This window comes from Theileria parva, chromosome 2 (assembly GCF_000165365.1).
Source record: "Theileria parva strain Muguga chromosome 2, complete sequence, whole genome shotgun sequence".
NCBI classification, from domain to species: Eukaryota; Apicomplexa; class Aconoidasida; order Piroplasmida; family Theileriidae; genus Theileria; species Theileria parva.
The window spans coordinates 506,240-520,973 of record NC_007345.1 but is presented as its reverse complement, the minus strand read 5'-3'; the positions used below and the strand labels follow the sequence as shown (position 1 = coordinate 520,973).

Genomic DNA, 14,734 nt, shown 5'->3' with positions numbered 1-14,734 from the left:
CCTTCATTTTTAAGTTAAATACTGCGCCAATTTCACAACACCAACCGTTTAATGTTTTACCTTACAAAACCAACTTAAGACACATCCTTCCATTTCATTCAGTCATTCATTTTCTTATTCCAATTCAAATTCGACTCATTTCTCACTCAACATGGATGTTCAAAAGCAATTTCTCCCCAAGGGCTCATTCCATTCAACAGTCGGACAGCTAGGGACGTATGAATCATACAAGTATGCCGATCCGCTGCACAAAAAGCGTGAGTCACCAAGATTCGACGTGTACCTGGATGATCCGAAGTACAAATGGGTCAAGGAAGCAATGGAGGTCGAACACGAAGCATATGACAAGCTGATGACAACCTTCCTCCCAGATTTCAACATGGTGGGAACGTACTACTCACACAAGGCCACGGGACTGACAGTGCTCTCATTTAAGACCAATGACTCCAGAAAAGAAATGTGCTTTGATGTTTGCGCACCAACTTACCTGTCCAACGACCGCGGAGCTGCACATGTATTGGAACACGCAGTGCTGGTCAGAACGAAAACATACAACACGTTCAACTTCTTTTATCACAATGTGGCCTCGGCATATGTTTCGTTCCTCAACGCACTGTTTTTCAGGGACAGGACAAGGTTCTACTTCTCGTCACTCAACGAAAAGTCCTACTACCACACTGCGGACTACATGATGGACGCCTTCTTCAGACCTTCGTTCCCACAAGATCACGACGTTTTGAAGCAAGAGGGCTGGCACTACAAGGTCACCAAGGAAAACGACAAGAACTCAAACACCAAGGAACTGGGAGTCAATGTACATGGACGCCACGTGACTTACTCGGGAGTGGTTTACAACGAAATGAAGAAGAGGAAGTTCTCAGACCCAGTGGACTTTGGAACCAGCGTCCTCTACCACAACCTGTTCACCAACCCTTTCAAGTTTGACAGCGGTGGCAATCCTGAAGATCTGGTTGAATTGACCCAAAAGGAGCTGGAAGACTTTTACAAGACGTTTTACGGGCCAAAAACAGCTTCCGTCTACTTCTACGGGCCAAACGATGTTTACAGGAGACTTGAATACGTGGACAACTACCTCAGGAAGCACAACGTAGGAGTTTCACCAGATCCCAAAACAGGCCAGCTGTCACACACTGCATCTCAAGAGGTTTTGGACAAGCTCTCTTTGACCGAGGAGTACAGAGACAAGCCGAAACACGTCAAGGAACAGTTCAGCTCCAAAACCAAGGACGAGGACATGTTCATGATGGGGTGGGTGCTGAATCCGTCACACAAAGGCTCGAAGAAGTATGACCTCGATTCAGTTGACAAACTCGCCTTGGAAGTACTGTCATACCTGCTTTTGGAGAGCTCGGAAAGTGTCCTACTGAACAAACTCGTGTCATCCAAGTTTGCAACAAGAAGGGTCGGACCAGGACTTGACGAATACTTCCCAGCTTACGAGTACCTTTCCTTCATGTTTGGAGTCACGGGAGTCAAGTACACTGAAAAAACAAGGGACTCCAACGCAAAGACCTTTGAGAAGATGGTTTTGGAAGCGCTAACTGAGGTCGTCACCAAGGGGTTCAACAGGAAGGCAGTAGAGGCAGCCCTAAACAAGGTAGAGTTCAAGCACACTGAAAAGAAATATGAAATGAAAGAACACAGAAGAGGGTACTACCCGAGGGGTCTGGCTCTATTGAGGTTAGTTAAGCCAAGATATCAGGAAGGAAAGGACCCATTTGAGCTCTTGAGGTTCGAACAGCTCTTCCCAGAGCTTAAGCTTAGGGTCTTCTCCGATGATTCGTGCTCATACTTGTCTAACCTGGTTAAGAAGCACTTGTTGAACAACAACACAAGGGTCACATTGCACTTGGAAGCAGTGGAGTCTTCAAAGTTTGAAAAGGAGTTCAACAAGAAAGTCTCAGACCACCTAAGGGAAAGAGTCTCAAAGCTAACGAAGGAGCAAGTCGACGAGATGGAGAAGGCTTACAACAAATTCAAGAGCGAAAGGGAGGCTGACTTTGACCCTAAGGTGTTTGACTCATTCCACCAGGTTGACTTATCAGAGTTGAAGAAAGACAAGGTATCAAACCCTTCAAAGTTGTACAAGCTGACCTCTGATAGCTTAACTGAGACAACCGCCCTTCACAGTGATAAGAGTTCGGTAACAGTTGTGGTTCATCCAGTAGAGTCGCGATCCGTGTTCTACATGAACTTGGCCGTTTCAGTGGACTCACTCACTGTTGAGGAGCTTAAGTACCTGAAGGTTTTCACTTCCCTTCTCGGGTTGTCCAAGAACGACAAGCTCTCATCTGAGGAAGTCAGCTACAAGCGTGACAACGCTATGGGCAATCTCTGGTTCTCGACTTTCTTCAGCACTCAAACGAACAACTCGACCTATGACGACCCTACGAAATCTGTTGGTTTCCTAGTTGTCAGAGCCAAGTCCTTGAAGCACACTGTTAATGAAATGGTCGACGTTGTGACTGAAGCGCTCTCGAAGGCTGATTTCTCGGACTCCAAGAAGGGAGTGGAGGTTGTTAAAAGAACTCTGTCCTTCGTGGCACAACTTTCACTCGACCAGGCCCACAAGTTTGCACTTCGTAGAATGGCTTCCAAGTTCTCAGTTTCTGATTACGCTGACGAGGTAGTTAACGGTTACTCACAACTCAACTTTTTGAAGGAAACTCTGGTTCCACTGGCTGAGAAGGATTGGTCAAAGGTTGAGTCTAAACTTAATGAGATGAGAACCAAGTTGTTGAGCATGAAGAACTTGACTGTTAACCTTGGAGGAGACTCTGAACTACTGGACTCATTCCTTGATGACTCAACCACATTCCACAGCAAGCTGTCCTCAACATTCAAAAATGACTCCAAGTCAAGTGACAAGGTCTGGGTCAAGGAAGTTCTCGACAAGAAATTAATGGAAACGGTTGACAAGAATGAAGTCTTGGTCATGCCAGTTAGGAACAACTACGTTGGTGTGGGAGGAAAACTCTTTGACAAGAGCGATAAGAAGTCAGGATCACACCAAGTAGTACTCCACTTCCTGCTTTGGAATTTCCTTTACAAACAACTCAGAGCATCCAGGAGTGCATACGGAGTTCATGCATACCTTCTCAAGACTGGACACGTGGCACTTGTCTCCTACGCTGACCCGAACTTCCTGGAGACACTTGAGGTTTACAAGAAGGTCCCAAGCGCACTGTTGCAGGCACACGAAGTACTTACTGACAAGGCTCTCAAGATGTTCGTCTCAGGAACACTTTCAACAATGGATAGGGAAGAACATCCTGATGACCTTGTGTACAGCCGTCTGACATCTAAACTTAGGGGAGAAACTGAAGAATGGTCACTGAAAAATAGGAAGGAAGTGCTCGAGACAACAAAGGAAGTTTTCAAACAAGTAGCAGACAAGTTTAATAAGAGCAAGGACTGGCTTAACGTAACCTCGGTCGTTAACAAATCATCAGCTGACACTGCTCCCTCATCCTACAAGAAACTAACCTAAACCACAAATAAGATTAATTTTTAACACATTTATCACTTTGAGTGTTTAAAATACTCTCCATATTCTCAAACGTCGTTACGTTCTGCCTTGACACCCTACTATTGATCAGCTCGACGTCTTCACTGCTCAACTCGACATGAAGATCAGGTTGCAGCTGCTGGACCATTGAAATCCGTCCATTGGATGATTGGCAGAACATTACTCTCTATTTTAATTTAATAGATGTCCACTTACATGTTTAGCTAGTCCACTATCAAAAGCTCCTGAGCTCTCCAGTGACGCCATTACTTTGTTGGTGACTGCTTCTTCAGGGATCTAAAGATTCTGGAAAGCAAATTACGAACCTTAACGATTAAGTATAGTTTCGTTGAGGAACAAATTGCTAAAAACAGTTTTAGGTTTTCCTTAATCAAGGAGTAGTCATCTCGCAAAATAGTCTAAGAATATTTTAAAAAATCGATAAAATTAGGTACCTGATTTGCAAACAAGGAAACAACAAGTTTGTCGTTTTCAGGACTACAGAGAGTTATAAATTAATGAAATACTTCTTTTTTGACTTCTGGGTTTTACGATTCTTTAACCTGGTAGAATACACAGTAACAGTGTACAAACAAACAGCGGAAATAAACCCTAATGTTTAAAATAAAATTAAAAATTAATCTAATACCTAGAACTAGGGGCCAAAATGAGGGCTTAGACTTTAAATAAGATTGAATAAGATGCTGGAAGTGCGACATGACGATAGATTACTAGAAGTTACAAAAATAGGATATAAATTCATAAGTTATATAATATAAACAAAACAAAAAAATGTAATATATAAAATAGTGTAATGAGTCAAAAATATAAAAAAAATTAAAATAGTTTGTGGAATATGATTACATGTTATTGAGATATGGTATAACAAAAAATAACGAAATAAATAACATCTAGCTGATTTTAAGAATATATCTATTTAAATAAAAAAGAAGTTGGTTTTTATAATGTAATGTGAAGAATAATTAGAATAATTCAGAACAATGATGGTATGAATGTGTAATTGTTACACATTTGAATCAAAATTTGTAATAAATTCAATCATCGAAAATAATGTTTAAATTAACCGTAAGTGACAGAAATGGATTGCAAAAAGTGTTTAAAAATAACAATTTGCTACATGTTGCTCATCCTTCCATGGATAAAAGTAGATGCAAGCAATTTAAATATTAAAGGAAATTATAATCTAGATATTTTACACTTGTGTATAGGATTAAAAACATCACAGTTGGAGGTCTGTAGCAGAATTGAACTAGAGGATGATATTCTAGTTGATGATTTAAACTGTAAAGAGGAAGATTGCAAAAAGAGCTGTTGTGCGAATATTAAAAAATGTTATAAAGATAATTTCTTTTATAATAACAGAATTAACTGTGTTGCTAGAGCGTTAATTCACGATACTGGAGAATGCTGTAAAATCAAGGATAAAAAGAATATTAAAAGTTAACAGTGGATAAAATTAATTTTTCTAGATAATTAAAACAGGAAATTTAATAAAAAACAACTTTTGGGGTTAAATATTATAAATGTGTAGGTAAAGTTCTATATGTGTCGGGGGGACTGGGATTATTGGTTGCTACAACGGGATTATTCATGCTAACATACAAAACGTTTGTGTTCATTATTAATTATTAATTATTGTTATTTATTATTAAATTATTAGAAAATCATCTGAATATGGAGAATCTGAGGAAACAACTGAGAATCTGCATCTCACAGAATATGACGAAAATTCTCCGCACCTTAATGTAAACCAAATAATAGCAACTGATGAAGACGATGTATTTTGGCAGGAATAAGTCTGTTTGTTCCCCGTTTAATCATGGGCAATGCATGATGTGTGCATGTTACATCTCCAACTAGATTCTTATGCTTCTTTTATAAATAATTTTTTTTGTCAGAAATATTTTTTAAATTATTTATAATGATAAAGGGCGCAAGATTGGTATTTAAACAGAGGGAAGATCCGGTCAAATCCGATCCTCCAACCACATCTGGTATGTTATATTGTTGATAATATTTTTAGATTTAGATGATTTAAAATTTGAATCGTATGGACACTACGGTCCCAATAAAGTTCTAAAGATTCCATACCCAAGTTACATGTCAAATGGGTATAATTTCCTAGAATCAAAAGGAACGTTGTTTAAGAGGAGGTTCTTGTCAGGTGTATCAACTTGCAAGAACATTTCATTTTATAAAAGTGGTAACCCAGATTTTGAAGTTTCAAAGGAATCTATTGACGATTTAATGAGAATGCTGAGATTTGAAAATGAACCATGTTACCAGAGACCTTACAGACTAATAGCAGACTCCAAGCTTTGCATCAAGGTACGTAATAGGTATATAAATAATAAAATTTTAGGGAAATTGCGATACCATTTCAACAATACTGAGGCCAGGATGGTGATTTAAATTAATAACGGTTTAATTTACTGTAACGCTTTAATTACCGATGAGCATAAATCTTGCCTATGAATATTTGTGTTACTTATAACTAACGTTAGGAACGTTTTGACCTTAGCCCACTGACTAGAGTCGCCCTGAGTCTCTGTTAAAACTTCCTGTAAAACTGAAGTAGCCCGTTCCTTATCCAATTGGTCTAGGGGAACCACTTCTACGCCCATGACCTCAGCTGTGTGTGATTCTTCTGATCTATTTGGTGATTAGTGTACTTAAAACCTACTGTCTGTATACAAAAAAGCCACTCGAAATAAAAAATTTATGAACTTCATTGGAATCCTTCAACGAAAATGAAACAACACCTGGTTTTAGTGTTGAAAGCATTGGAGAATGACCAGGGGTAACGGTAAAATAGCCATCATAGCCTGGAAACAGTTTAAATGTTATAAATATAAGTTAAAACGAACCTGGGACTGTAAGAGATTTGACTGGAACCTTATTGTACAATGCTTCGTGCGATGATAACAGTGAGAACACTAAATCCTTATTAGAATAAGTATTTGAGGCGAACCTCAAAAATCTTGTAATTCTAATCATTAGAATTAAATGACATTGATAAAAATACCTCCGAACACTTCCAGAAGTCAAAGTGGTGTAACAGTTGGGATGTATTAAGAGGGCAGGTTACAACATACTCATGAATCAGTAATTTTAAACATAAATAATTGTAAATAATTTGTAAATAAGTATTATAAACTTTTTTTGTAAATAGCAGTTTAATTTGTGTTTGACCTTTGTTTTTTATTATTGTTTATTAAATTAATTTTTCACTTAAATATAATTTAATTTACAACAATGAGAAACTATTTAATGAGAAATGCCTACAGGTATACTTATACACCTTATAATTTAACCTTTTAGGCAAGCCGTTCAATTCTTTGGAACTGAACACTATAGGAAGGCATTTCGTTGTACCCCTATAATTTCTATCCTACAGGCTGACTATAGGTCAAGAAGGTAAGAAATAAAACATGAAAAATAAATTTTAGGAATCCTGTATCCTTGAGACTTTCTACAATAGAAGAACTCCGTGACGTTTTGAGAATTAGAAACATAAACCCTAATTCAATTACAGAATCGTTTTCCAGTATTTCTACCATTGGTGAGTTATTACCTCTGTATGGCGACTCATTCTTGCTGTTACATAACCTTTTTTCAAAATTTGGTGTAACAGGAAGTTGTATTATATCAATATACTCATGAGGTGCTTATTAGCTTAATACTCCAAATATATTCATCATCATTTAAAGAATAATTTAGATTCTTCTTTTTTAGAGGAATCCTTCTGGAGGTGTCTCGATAACTACCAGTGTATGGTCCCATTACTACAGCAATTTTCCTGGCTAAACTTGAGAATTCATCGCACAATAACTAAACTGGAATTGCAGCTTCTCTCTTTCTTCTCTAACCCCGACATTTCTTCCGTGTAAAAAATACCGAGGAATTGTTTTAATTCAGTCAATATATTAATCTATATCAACATGAGTAGTCTATTTACACTCGATGTGTATGTTTATGTAAATATATTTATTATTCAGTGACCAGGAAGAGAAACTCGCGAAAGAGCTGAAGACCATATGCAGAAACTCAATAAATGAAATTAAAGTGGTAATAGTATAATTTGATGTGATTGTTTAGAAAATTGATATAGCAAAATCATCTGTCAAAAATGAAAGGAAGGATAGAGGAATCCCATCAATTAAGGCAAAATTAATGGTGCGTTTTAGAAATATTATAAATGAATTTAGAAGTATAAAGTTGGTATAATTAATATAAGTAACAAAGGAAGAGAGTCAATGCGAGTAATTGGTAAGAAAATATAAATATAAAATTTTTCAAGAAAATCACCTAAGTAAGAAGAAAGAGTATATAATGAGAGAAGAAGAATTAATAAAGAACAATACATCGAAAAAGAACCTAGAGGAGTTCAAACAATTCATAGAAGAATTGATCAAAAAAGTTGAAAAATTCTCAAAAAACAAGAAAAAGGATTTAATTGAAAATTTTTAATTCAAATTTCATATTAATGTAAATTTGATTAATTCTTTAATAATATATTTTATAACAATATATATTGTGGTAGTATACAGATGAAGTGAGGAATCTTCAGTTTTGATAATATTTTTATTTTTCATTAACAATCGCATTTTTATTATTAAATTATAAAATGTTATGTTTTTCTATATATTTACTAAAATTCCTTGATTTTTCATTATCATTAAATCGTACCTTTGAGATTCCATGTAATATTTATTAAATGCCTTAAAAAATGAAAAAGAAGGTTTCTGGAGATATCAGAGCTCTCGTAGAACACTGTGTTTCAACAAATGAACGGTGTTTGTTTCTGATAGTTGGAGATAAAAGCCGCTTTCAAGTAGCAAATCTCCACTACCTACTCCAAAGAGTCTCAGGAAAGAAGCCAAACGTACTCTGGTGTTATAAAAAATCATTAGAAGTTTCTTCACATCAAAAAAAGAGGCAGAAACTGGCTAATAAACTGGCAAAGAAAGGACTATATGACGAAACTACAGAGTCACCTTATGAACTGTTTCTTAGAACTACAGATATTAAATATGTATATTATAGAGATTCACAGAAGGTTCTAGGTCAGACATTCAGTGTTTTAGTTTTACAGGTATTTTTTATAAAAAATTAAAGATTTTTAGGATTTTGAGGCACTAACACCAAACGTGTTGTGCAGAACCATAGAAACAGTTGAAGGAGGAGGAATCATATTTATTCTCCTAAGAACAATGGAATCGTTGGAAGATTTGTACAATATTACAATGGACGCACATTCAAAACTGTGTTCATACAGGCATGACAAAGTTGAACCTAGGTTTGTGAGAAGATTTGTTTTGTCACTTTCAAGTTCAAAAAACACAATGGTAGTAGACGATGAGCTTAATATCTTGCCTATATGTAAAGGAGGTTTAACTAAAGAGGTTAAAAAGGACCCTAAAAAGAAGCTGAATAAACTATTAAATAAACTGAACAGTGAGGAATTTGCACATGAAGATTATTTAGTATTGAAGAAACTATCAACTCTAGCAGTTACGTACAGTCAATTGAAGAGCCTAATATCACTCTTAAATATAATACTTGAGGAATCAGATAGAAAAATTGTGACAATACTGAGTGATAGAGGAAGAGGGAAATCAGCAACTATAGGGCTATTTCTCTCATCAGCCCTTCAGTTGGACTTTAGAAACATTTTAATCGTGGCTCCCAATGTAGAAAATGTATCAACATTGTTTGATTTTTTACAAAGGGGACTTAAGTGCCTGGGAATTGATGAATATTCAGGATACACAGTTACAAGGACTGAAGGATACCCTAGTTACCTAAAGTTGAATAAAAGAAACTCTGGAGTTAAATTCATGTCATCAACAGAAATAAAAAACCCGGAAGAGTTCATAAAGATGTTCTCCTGGGACATCCTGATCATAGAGGAAGCAGCCTCAATCCCACTCCCAATAGTGGACGTTCTCAGCTCCAAGGGCATTGTGATCATATCCTCAACGACAGGCGGATATGAAGGTACAGGAAGATCGATTTCATTAAAACTCATACAAAAGTTTAAGAAAACATTGTCCTCAGATACTTTGTCAGAAATTACACTTAAACAACCCATTAGGTATGCTAGAAATGATCCAATTGAGTCATGGCTTAACTCTCTATTGTGCCTTAACACATTCAAGGACGAAGGCATAGATTCATGTAAAGGAGATATCATAGTGCCTCAAAAGTGTAAATTCCTGTTAGTTAACAGGAATCTCCTGTTCTCTCACCATCCATACACTGAACAGTTTCTGAAGAAGTTGACATTCACACTTACGTCATCGCACTACAGAAACTCGCCAGATGATTTACTGCTACTCTCAGATGCACCAGCACACAAAATCATGGTCCTGGCGTATGTAAAACAGAATAAAAATAACCCTGAAGAGGAACATAAACTCACCAATGGTACTACCCCAAACGGCATGGACCAAGATAATGATAAGGATGAACTAACAGATGATGATCAAGAAAAAGTTGATGAAGATGATGGATTAAGCATAATGTGTGTACTGCATGTATCACTAGAAGGGTCAATAGGTAAAGAGGCAGTTAAAAATGCAATAACTAGAGGAGCTAAGCCTTCAGGAGACTTAATTCCATGGACAATAACACAACATTTCTGTACAGAGGATTTCGGACAGCTAAATGGGATAAGAATCGTAAGAATAGCTGTGCCACAAAGTTTACAGAACCTGGGATACGGCACTGAAACAATAAAAAGGCTAATCAAGTACCGGAATCTAATACCCTCAGTTAATGAAGATCAGGATACGCTCTTGATGAATTTAGATGACCTTGCGGAGGGCTCTGACCTGGATAAAATTGAGGCAAACATGCCATCTCAGGAATCCTACGAAAACATGGGTCATATTCACTACATAGGCACATGTTTTGGAGTTAGTTCAGACCTAGTGAAGTTCTGGACTAGAGTTGGTTTTAGCGCTATTTACATGAGGCAGGTGCCCAACGAGTGTACAGGAGAATTCTCAGCAATAATGCTCTTGAACACTTCTTCAGAAGATTGGCTAACTCCATTCAAGGAAGACTTCAAACATAGAATTCTAGCTCTTTCTGGAAGCTGTTTTAGGCATCTTAAGTGCACCACCATACTCTCACTGCTGTCAGGAGGTGGAGTGAAGGGGAATCCAGATAACCAAAGTGACTCACAAACTGAAGTTGACCCTGAAGTTTCAGATGATGATATGAAGTTTATTTTCTCACTAATAGTAAGTTTTTTGAGAATAATTTTTTTCAGAACTCACACGACCTTGGAAGAATGGACAGATACGGGAAACAGCTGGCTGAGTTTACCATTGTCACAGACTTGATACCCAAGGTTTCATATTTGTATTTCACAGGAAAACTTAACCTGAAGATATCATTTTTGCAATCCTGCATACTTCTGGCTGCGGGATCCCAGTATAAATCAGGTAATTTTACGTAAAATTTTAATTATTTTTCAGTTAATCAAATCTGTGATGAGCTGAAGATGCCAATGAACCAGGTCATGGCCCTACTCCAGAAAACTGTAGTAAAAGTATCTAGAGTACTAAGTAAACTGGAAGCGAAGTCCGAGGAAACGTAACCTGAAGAACCATAATGTGTAAAAATGTAAAATAAATTAATATAAATACAGTATATGTTAATTTAAAATGAAATTAGAGCATCTAACTGGACCAAGTGTAAAACTTAGTTCACAAGGTTCAAAACTGAACTTGACTGGTCAACGTAGTCGAGCCATAGCACTGCATCTGACTCCCATTCCTTAACAGAATTTTGAAGCTTACATATTTTATCCTGCTGCTCACGGATAATGGCATCCTTCTGTGATATAACTTCAACAGCCTCCTCATGCTTCTTGTGGAGAGACTGAACCATAGACTGGAGGAATTTAAAATTATCGAAGCCTTTAGATTTCGAGGTATTGTTCGAAAAATCACTCAGCCCAAGACTATTATTCGGGTCTGAAGCTGGCCAAAAGGGGAGGTCTGAATTGGATTTAGAGAAATCAGGTTTAAAGTTAGAGAGCGAATCGAGGAGTTCCTGGGTGTGTTCCATGTTACTCTTCCCATTAATTGAAACTTCCAAACTCAAGAGGGGCAATTGCGATAATATCTGGTTCTGGTCAAGGAGAAGTTTGGCATACTCAGACTTGGAGTTTTTAAGTGCATCATTTAGCATATCCAGTTGTGAGCGGTGGTCCTCTTGCATTTTAGAGTTCTCTTGGACCATCTTGTTAAGCTCGTCTGTTGCGTTTTCAAGCTCTTCTTTGAGCTTATTAAGCTCCAAGGTGTCTTCTGCCTTCAGATTTTTAAGCTCTTCAACCAAGGATTCGATTGTGTTATCCTTCTGTTCTAGAAGCTTGTCGTACTTAGCCTTGTCGGAGACCAACTTGTCCAAATTATCAACCACCTCACTCTTGCTCCTCAGAGATGCAAGTTCCAACTTTACTTGGTTTTGATAATTTACGTAAAGGTCTGCGAATTTCTCGAGGTAAAAGACCAGAGTGTTGTCTGATCCGAAGGAGTCACTCATGATTGCATAAATATGGTCCAACAGAAGCTCCAGCTTTTCACTGGAATCCATATCTGATCCCAGTTCTTGTTTAGGAGTATTTAATTTCTCCTTACAGGCTCGGAACGACTCTGCATCCTTCAAGTTAGCTTCATGTTCCTGTTTTAGTTTAGCGAAGTCTGAGGCTAACTCATCATATTTCGTTTGGATCTCCTGGAACTTCTTATACTGTGATGGACTTAGATAAACCCTATCTTTATTCTTGTTTGTAGGTGTTTGAGAAAATGAATTAGTGCTTGTTGGAGATTGGTTTGATTTCTGGTGAAAAGTGTTAGTCTTGTTTTGAACACTGGAGAAGTCAAAATGAGCTTTGTTTTGGGTTGGTTTGGAGTCAAAACCTGTATTTACTCCGTTTGCCAAATCTGATAAGCATGGCTCCTTATCTGAGTTTGAATTTAAACTTGAGCTGAAATCCAAGCCACAATCTGTGCTCATGGAAGTATTTCTATCAACGTATTTCGTGAAGGGGTTGGTATCCATTTTTAGGTCTGGGTTAAAATCGACTATTTTGTCAGCCCATTCCATGTCCATTGACTCGATGGATCCGAACAGATAATCTTTATATCGAGATCCATTGTATTTCTAAAAATGAATGTGTAAGGGTATAGTAGGTGTAATGTGTAGTGGACAGGAATGGATTTCAACAGAAATACAAAAATATTAAATATAATATGTTTTATTATATTTTAAATAATTTATAAATTGTCCTAAACTACTTTTATATGAGTATTACCTTTTGTTTTGAGGAGGCGGGTGTAGAATTTTTGAATTTTACGTAATCGACCATTGTTTTGTGATGAAGGCGGGTTATAACAAATTAGAGAGACGATTTTAAAATTTTGAATGTTAAAAGTAGCACATGTTTAACATGTGAATTCGAAATGAGAGTAGACAATGATCTAAGGGGTCGGGTTATATAAAAATGTGTAAGAGAGCAACAGGCGTGCTAACGGTTAAAAATAAACGATTAATGTATACAAATATTAACGACGTTTAAAAATTAAAAATTAAAAACTATTAGTCCTTGATATCGTTATATAGTGTCTTTTTTATGTCATCACTCCACATATCAATTTTTCTACATAATTCCATGGAAGAAACTAAGAAGTCTAATTGATTGAAGTCGGTTTCAAATTCCTTTTCTGTTCTTACATTTGATGAAGTGGGTACCAGGTGTGAAATTCTAGCGTATTTGTCAAACTCGTAATCTTCTGGAATTTCACTCGCCATTGATGCAATTGAGATGAATTTAGTCTCATTGTCATCATATGTTGACTCTGTTTCCAGCTGGCAAAGCCTATTTTCAGGCTTCTCCTTATAATGAACATTAGGTACTACGTCTTCAGTATCTAGGTACCTGGGTGTTAAAAGTTCGGAGGGAGATGATTCACCCTCATAGATGAAGTCAGCGTATTCCGCATCTGTGCTAACGAACTTTTTAGTCTTGACGTTGTCCAAGTGTAGCTTGTATGGACTTACTAGCCTTTCGTGTTGAACCACTTCTGTTTCGTGGTGTACAAGGATGTTTTCATATCTGTCAAGTATTCCTGGCAACAAATGCTCGTTCTTTAAACGAGTATATTGCAAGTATACTTTGCAGTCGTTCGTCAATGTGCATTTGTTCAAGTGTTTCAAATCTAAATGCTGGTTGAATGAAACGTCCAAGGTCTGATAACATTTTACATACTCCAGAGCATTAAAATTTGAAATGTTATTATTTGATAAGTTCAAAACCTGAAATCCTAGTTTCCCTCCTGGCGTCAAATGCTTGAACAATTTGATCTCGTTTGAGCTTAAATCGACGAATTCAAGACAGTTAAATGGCCTGCGAGATCTATCAAATTTTTTATTTTCAGAATCCGACCTCACGAATGATTCGGTGTACTTGGCATCCCTAAATGATGACAAAACAACCATTCCGTTACTAAGTTCCTTTATGTAGAGGTATTCAACACTGTTATTGTTCATTCTCAGGCTAACCAGGTTCAATGATACCAGTGGGTCTAGCAGGGAGATATTATTGTTGGATGCATCCAGCCTTTCCAGGTTCCTGAAGACTTCTATTCCAAATAAATCATCCAGATGGCATCCTGAAACGTTTAACTCAGTGATATCATCGTAGGTTAGGTTGAGTTTGGACAGTTCTTGGTGAACCAAGCGGTTATCGTACAATGTAAAGAGTTTTCTGAACCTTAAATCTAACAACATCAGTCTTGTATCAATGTATCAAAATAACATTGATTTGACGAGAAAGGAAAAGTGATTTAGACCTAATTAATTCAAGAAAATATATGATCAAATGTTGGAATATAGTACGAGAAGGGCCTGTCCACTCATTAGTGTGAATAAAACCCGAATAGAGGGAAAAACAACACTATAATTTACAGTTAATTTGCTACAAATATTTATCAGTAGCACTTGAACTATTGTACATATATTTTACAATAATTTTATTCAAGAAATGAGTAATATTCAAATATTACTCATTAGCTAGAAATAAAAATTTAATAAAGTTAATTATAATATACCTGAATGCTAGGTAGGTATATTAAAAAAAACTTTATTAAATTTTATTCATTTTAATAC

At 36.7% G+C, this 14,734-nt stretch overlaps 10 protein-coding genes across 10 annotated transcripts; 6 read left to right on the top strand and 4 right to left on the bottom strand.

Annotated features, from left to right (window-relative positions):
• Positions 1-151: 151 nt before the first annotated feature.
• PREP1 (Peptidase M16C associated family protein) lies at positions 152-3,739 on the top strand (the record flags this gene model as incomplete). Its single annotated transcript, XM_759730.2, has 1 exon — positions 152-3,739. The coding sequence occupies one exon, from the start codon at positions 152-154 to the stop codon at positions 3,509-3,511; it is 3,360 nt and encodes a 1,119-aa protein (XP_764823.1). The 3' UTR covers positions 3,512-3,739.
• TpMuguga_02g00256 (putative integral membrane protein) lies at positions 3,525-4,390 on the bottom strand (the record flags this gene model as incomplete). The annotated part of the gene is made up of 6 exons (XM_759729.2): positions 4,179-4,390; positions 4,057-4,141; positions 3,985-4,027; positions 3,856-3,948; positions 3,746-3,826; positions 3,525-3,716 (listed from the first exon to the last, which is right to left on the bottom strand). The coding sequence occupies exons 1-6, from the start codon at positions 4,246-4,248 to the stop codon at positions 3,525-3,527; spliced, it is 564 nt and encodes a 187-aa protein (XP_764822.2). The 5' UTR covers positions 4,249-4,390.
• A 39-nt stretch (positions 4,391-4,429) lies between these two features.
• TpMuguga_02g00255 (putative integral membrane protein) lies at positions 4,430-5,346 on the top strand (the record flags this gene model as incomplete). Its single annotated transcript, XM_759728.2, has 3 exons — positions 4,430-4,989; positions 5,082-5,157; positions 5,211-5,346. Exons 1-3 carry the CDS (start codon positions 4,629-4,631, stop codon positions 5,344-5,346), a joined length of 573 nt encoding a protein of 190 aa, XP_764821.2. The 5' UTR covers positions 4,430-4,628.
• Positions 5,347-5,471: 125 nt separating this feature from the next.
• Positions 5,472-6,028, top strand: TpMuguga_02g00254 (uncharacterized protein; the record flags this gene model as incomplete). The annotated part of the gene is made up of 3 exons (XM_061305346.1): positions 5,472-5,544; positions 5,574-5,878; positions 5,913-6,028. The coding sequence occupies 3 exons, from the start codon at positions 5,472-5,474 to the stop codon at positions 5,955-5,957; spliced, it is 423 nt and encodes a 140-aa protein (XP_061161318.1). The 3' UTR covers positions 5,958-6,028.
• On the bottom strand, positions 5,895-6,640 carry atp5D (ATP synthase delta domain protein). Its single transcript, XM_061305345.1, has 4 exons — positions 6,418-6,640; positions 6,234-6,375; positions 6,050-6,202; positions 5,895-6,019 (listed from the first exon to the last, which is right to left on the bottom strand). The coding sequence occupies exons 1-4, from the start codon at positions 6,545-6,547 to the stop codon at positions 5,980-5,982; spliced, it is 465 nt and encodes a 154-aa protein (XP_061161317.1). The 5' UTR covers positions 6,548-6,640; the 3' UTR covers positions 5,895-5,979.
• Positions 6,641-6,649: 9 nt separating this feature from the next.
• On the top strand, positions 6,650-7,490 carry TpMuguga_02g00252 (uncharacterized protein). The gene is made up of 4 exons (XM_759725.2): positions 6,650-6,837; positions 6,872-6,967; positions 7,000-7,112; positions 7,271-7,490. Exons 1-4 carry the CDS (start codon positions 6,806-6,808, stop codon positions 7,438-7,440), a joined length of 411 nt encoding a protein of 136 aa, XP_764818.1. The 5' UTR covers positions 6,650-6,805; the 3' UTR covers positions 7,441-7,490.
• On the top strand, positions 7,467-8,020 carry TpMuguga_02g02400 (uncharacterized protein; the record flags this gene model as incomplete). The annotated part of the gene is made up of 5 exons (XM_061305568.1): positions 7,467-7,517; positions 7,549-7,618; positions 7,649-7,726; positions 7,759-7,819; positions 7,851-8,020. The coding sequence occupies exons 1-5, from the start codon at positions 7,492-7,494 to the stop codon at positions 8,018-8,020; spliced, it is 405 nt and encodes a 134-aa protein (XP_061162109.1). The 5' UTR covers positions 7,467-7,491.
• A 242-nt stretch (positions 8,021-8,262) lies between these two features.
• On the top strand, positions 8,263-11,209 carry nat10 (GNAT acetyltransferase 2 family protein). Its single transcript, XM_759724.2, has 4 exons — positions 8,263-8,645; positions 8,677-10,800; positions 10,830-11,004; positions 11,038-11,209. Exons 1-4 carry the CDS (start codon positions 8,280-8,282, stop codon positions 11,157-11,159), a joined length of 2,787 nt encoding a protein of 928 aa, XP_764817.1. The 5' UTR covers positions 8,263-8,279; the 3' UTR covers positions 11,160-11,209.
• Positions 11,210-11,216: 7 nt separating this feature from the next.
• Positions 11,217-13,040, bottom strand: TpMuguga_02g00250 (uncharacterized protein). Its single transcript, XM_759723.2, has 2 exons — positions 12,882-13,040; positions 11,217-12,730 (listed from the first exon to the last, which is right to left on the bottom strand). The coding sequence occupies exons 1-2, from the start codon at positions 12,933-12,935 to the stop codon at positions 11,264-11,266; spliced, it is 1,521 nt and encodes a 506-aa protein (XP_764816.1). The 5' UTR covers positions 12,936-13,040; the 3' UTR covers positions 11,217-11,263.
• Positions 13,041-13,135: 95 nt separating this feature from the next.
• On the bottom strand, positions 13,136-14,677 carry TpMuguga_02g00249 (uncharacterized protein). Its single transcript, XM_759722.2, has one exon. It carries the CDS (start codon positions 14,354-14,356, stop codon positions 13,166-13,168), a length of 1,191 nt encoding a protein of 396 aa, XP_764815.2. The 5' UTR covers positions 14,357-14,677; the 3' UTR covers positions 13,136-13,165.
• Between the last annotated feature and the right edge of the window lie 57 nt (positions 14,678-14,734).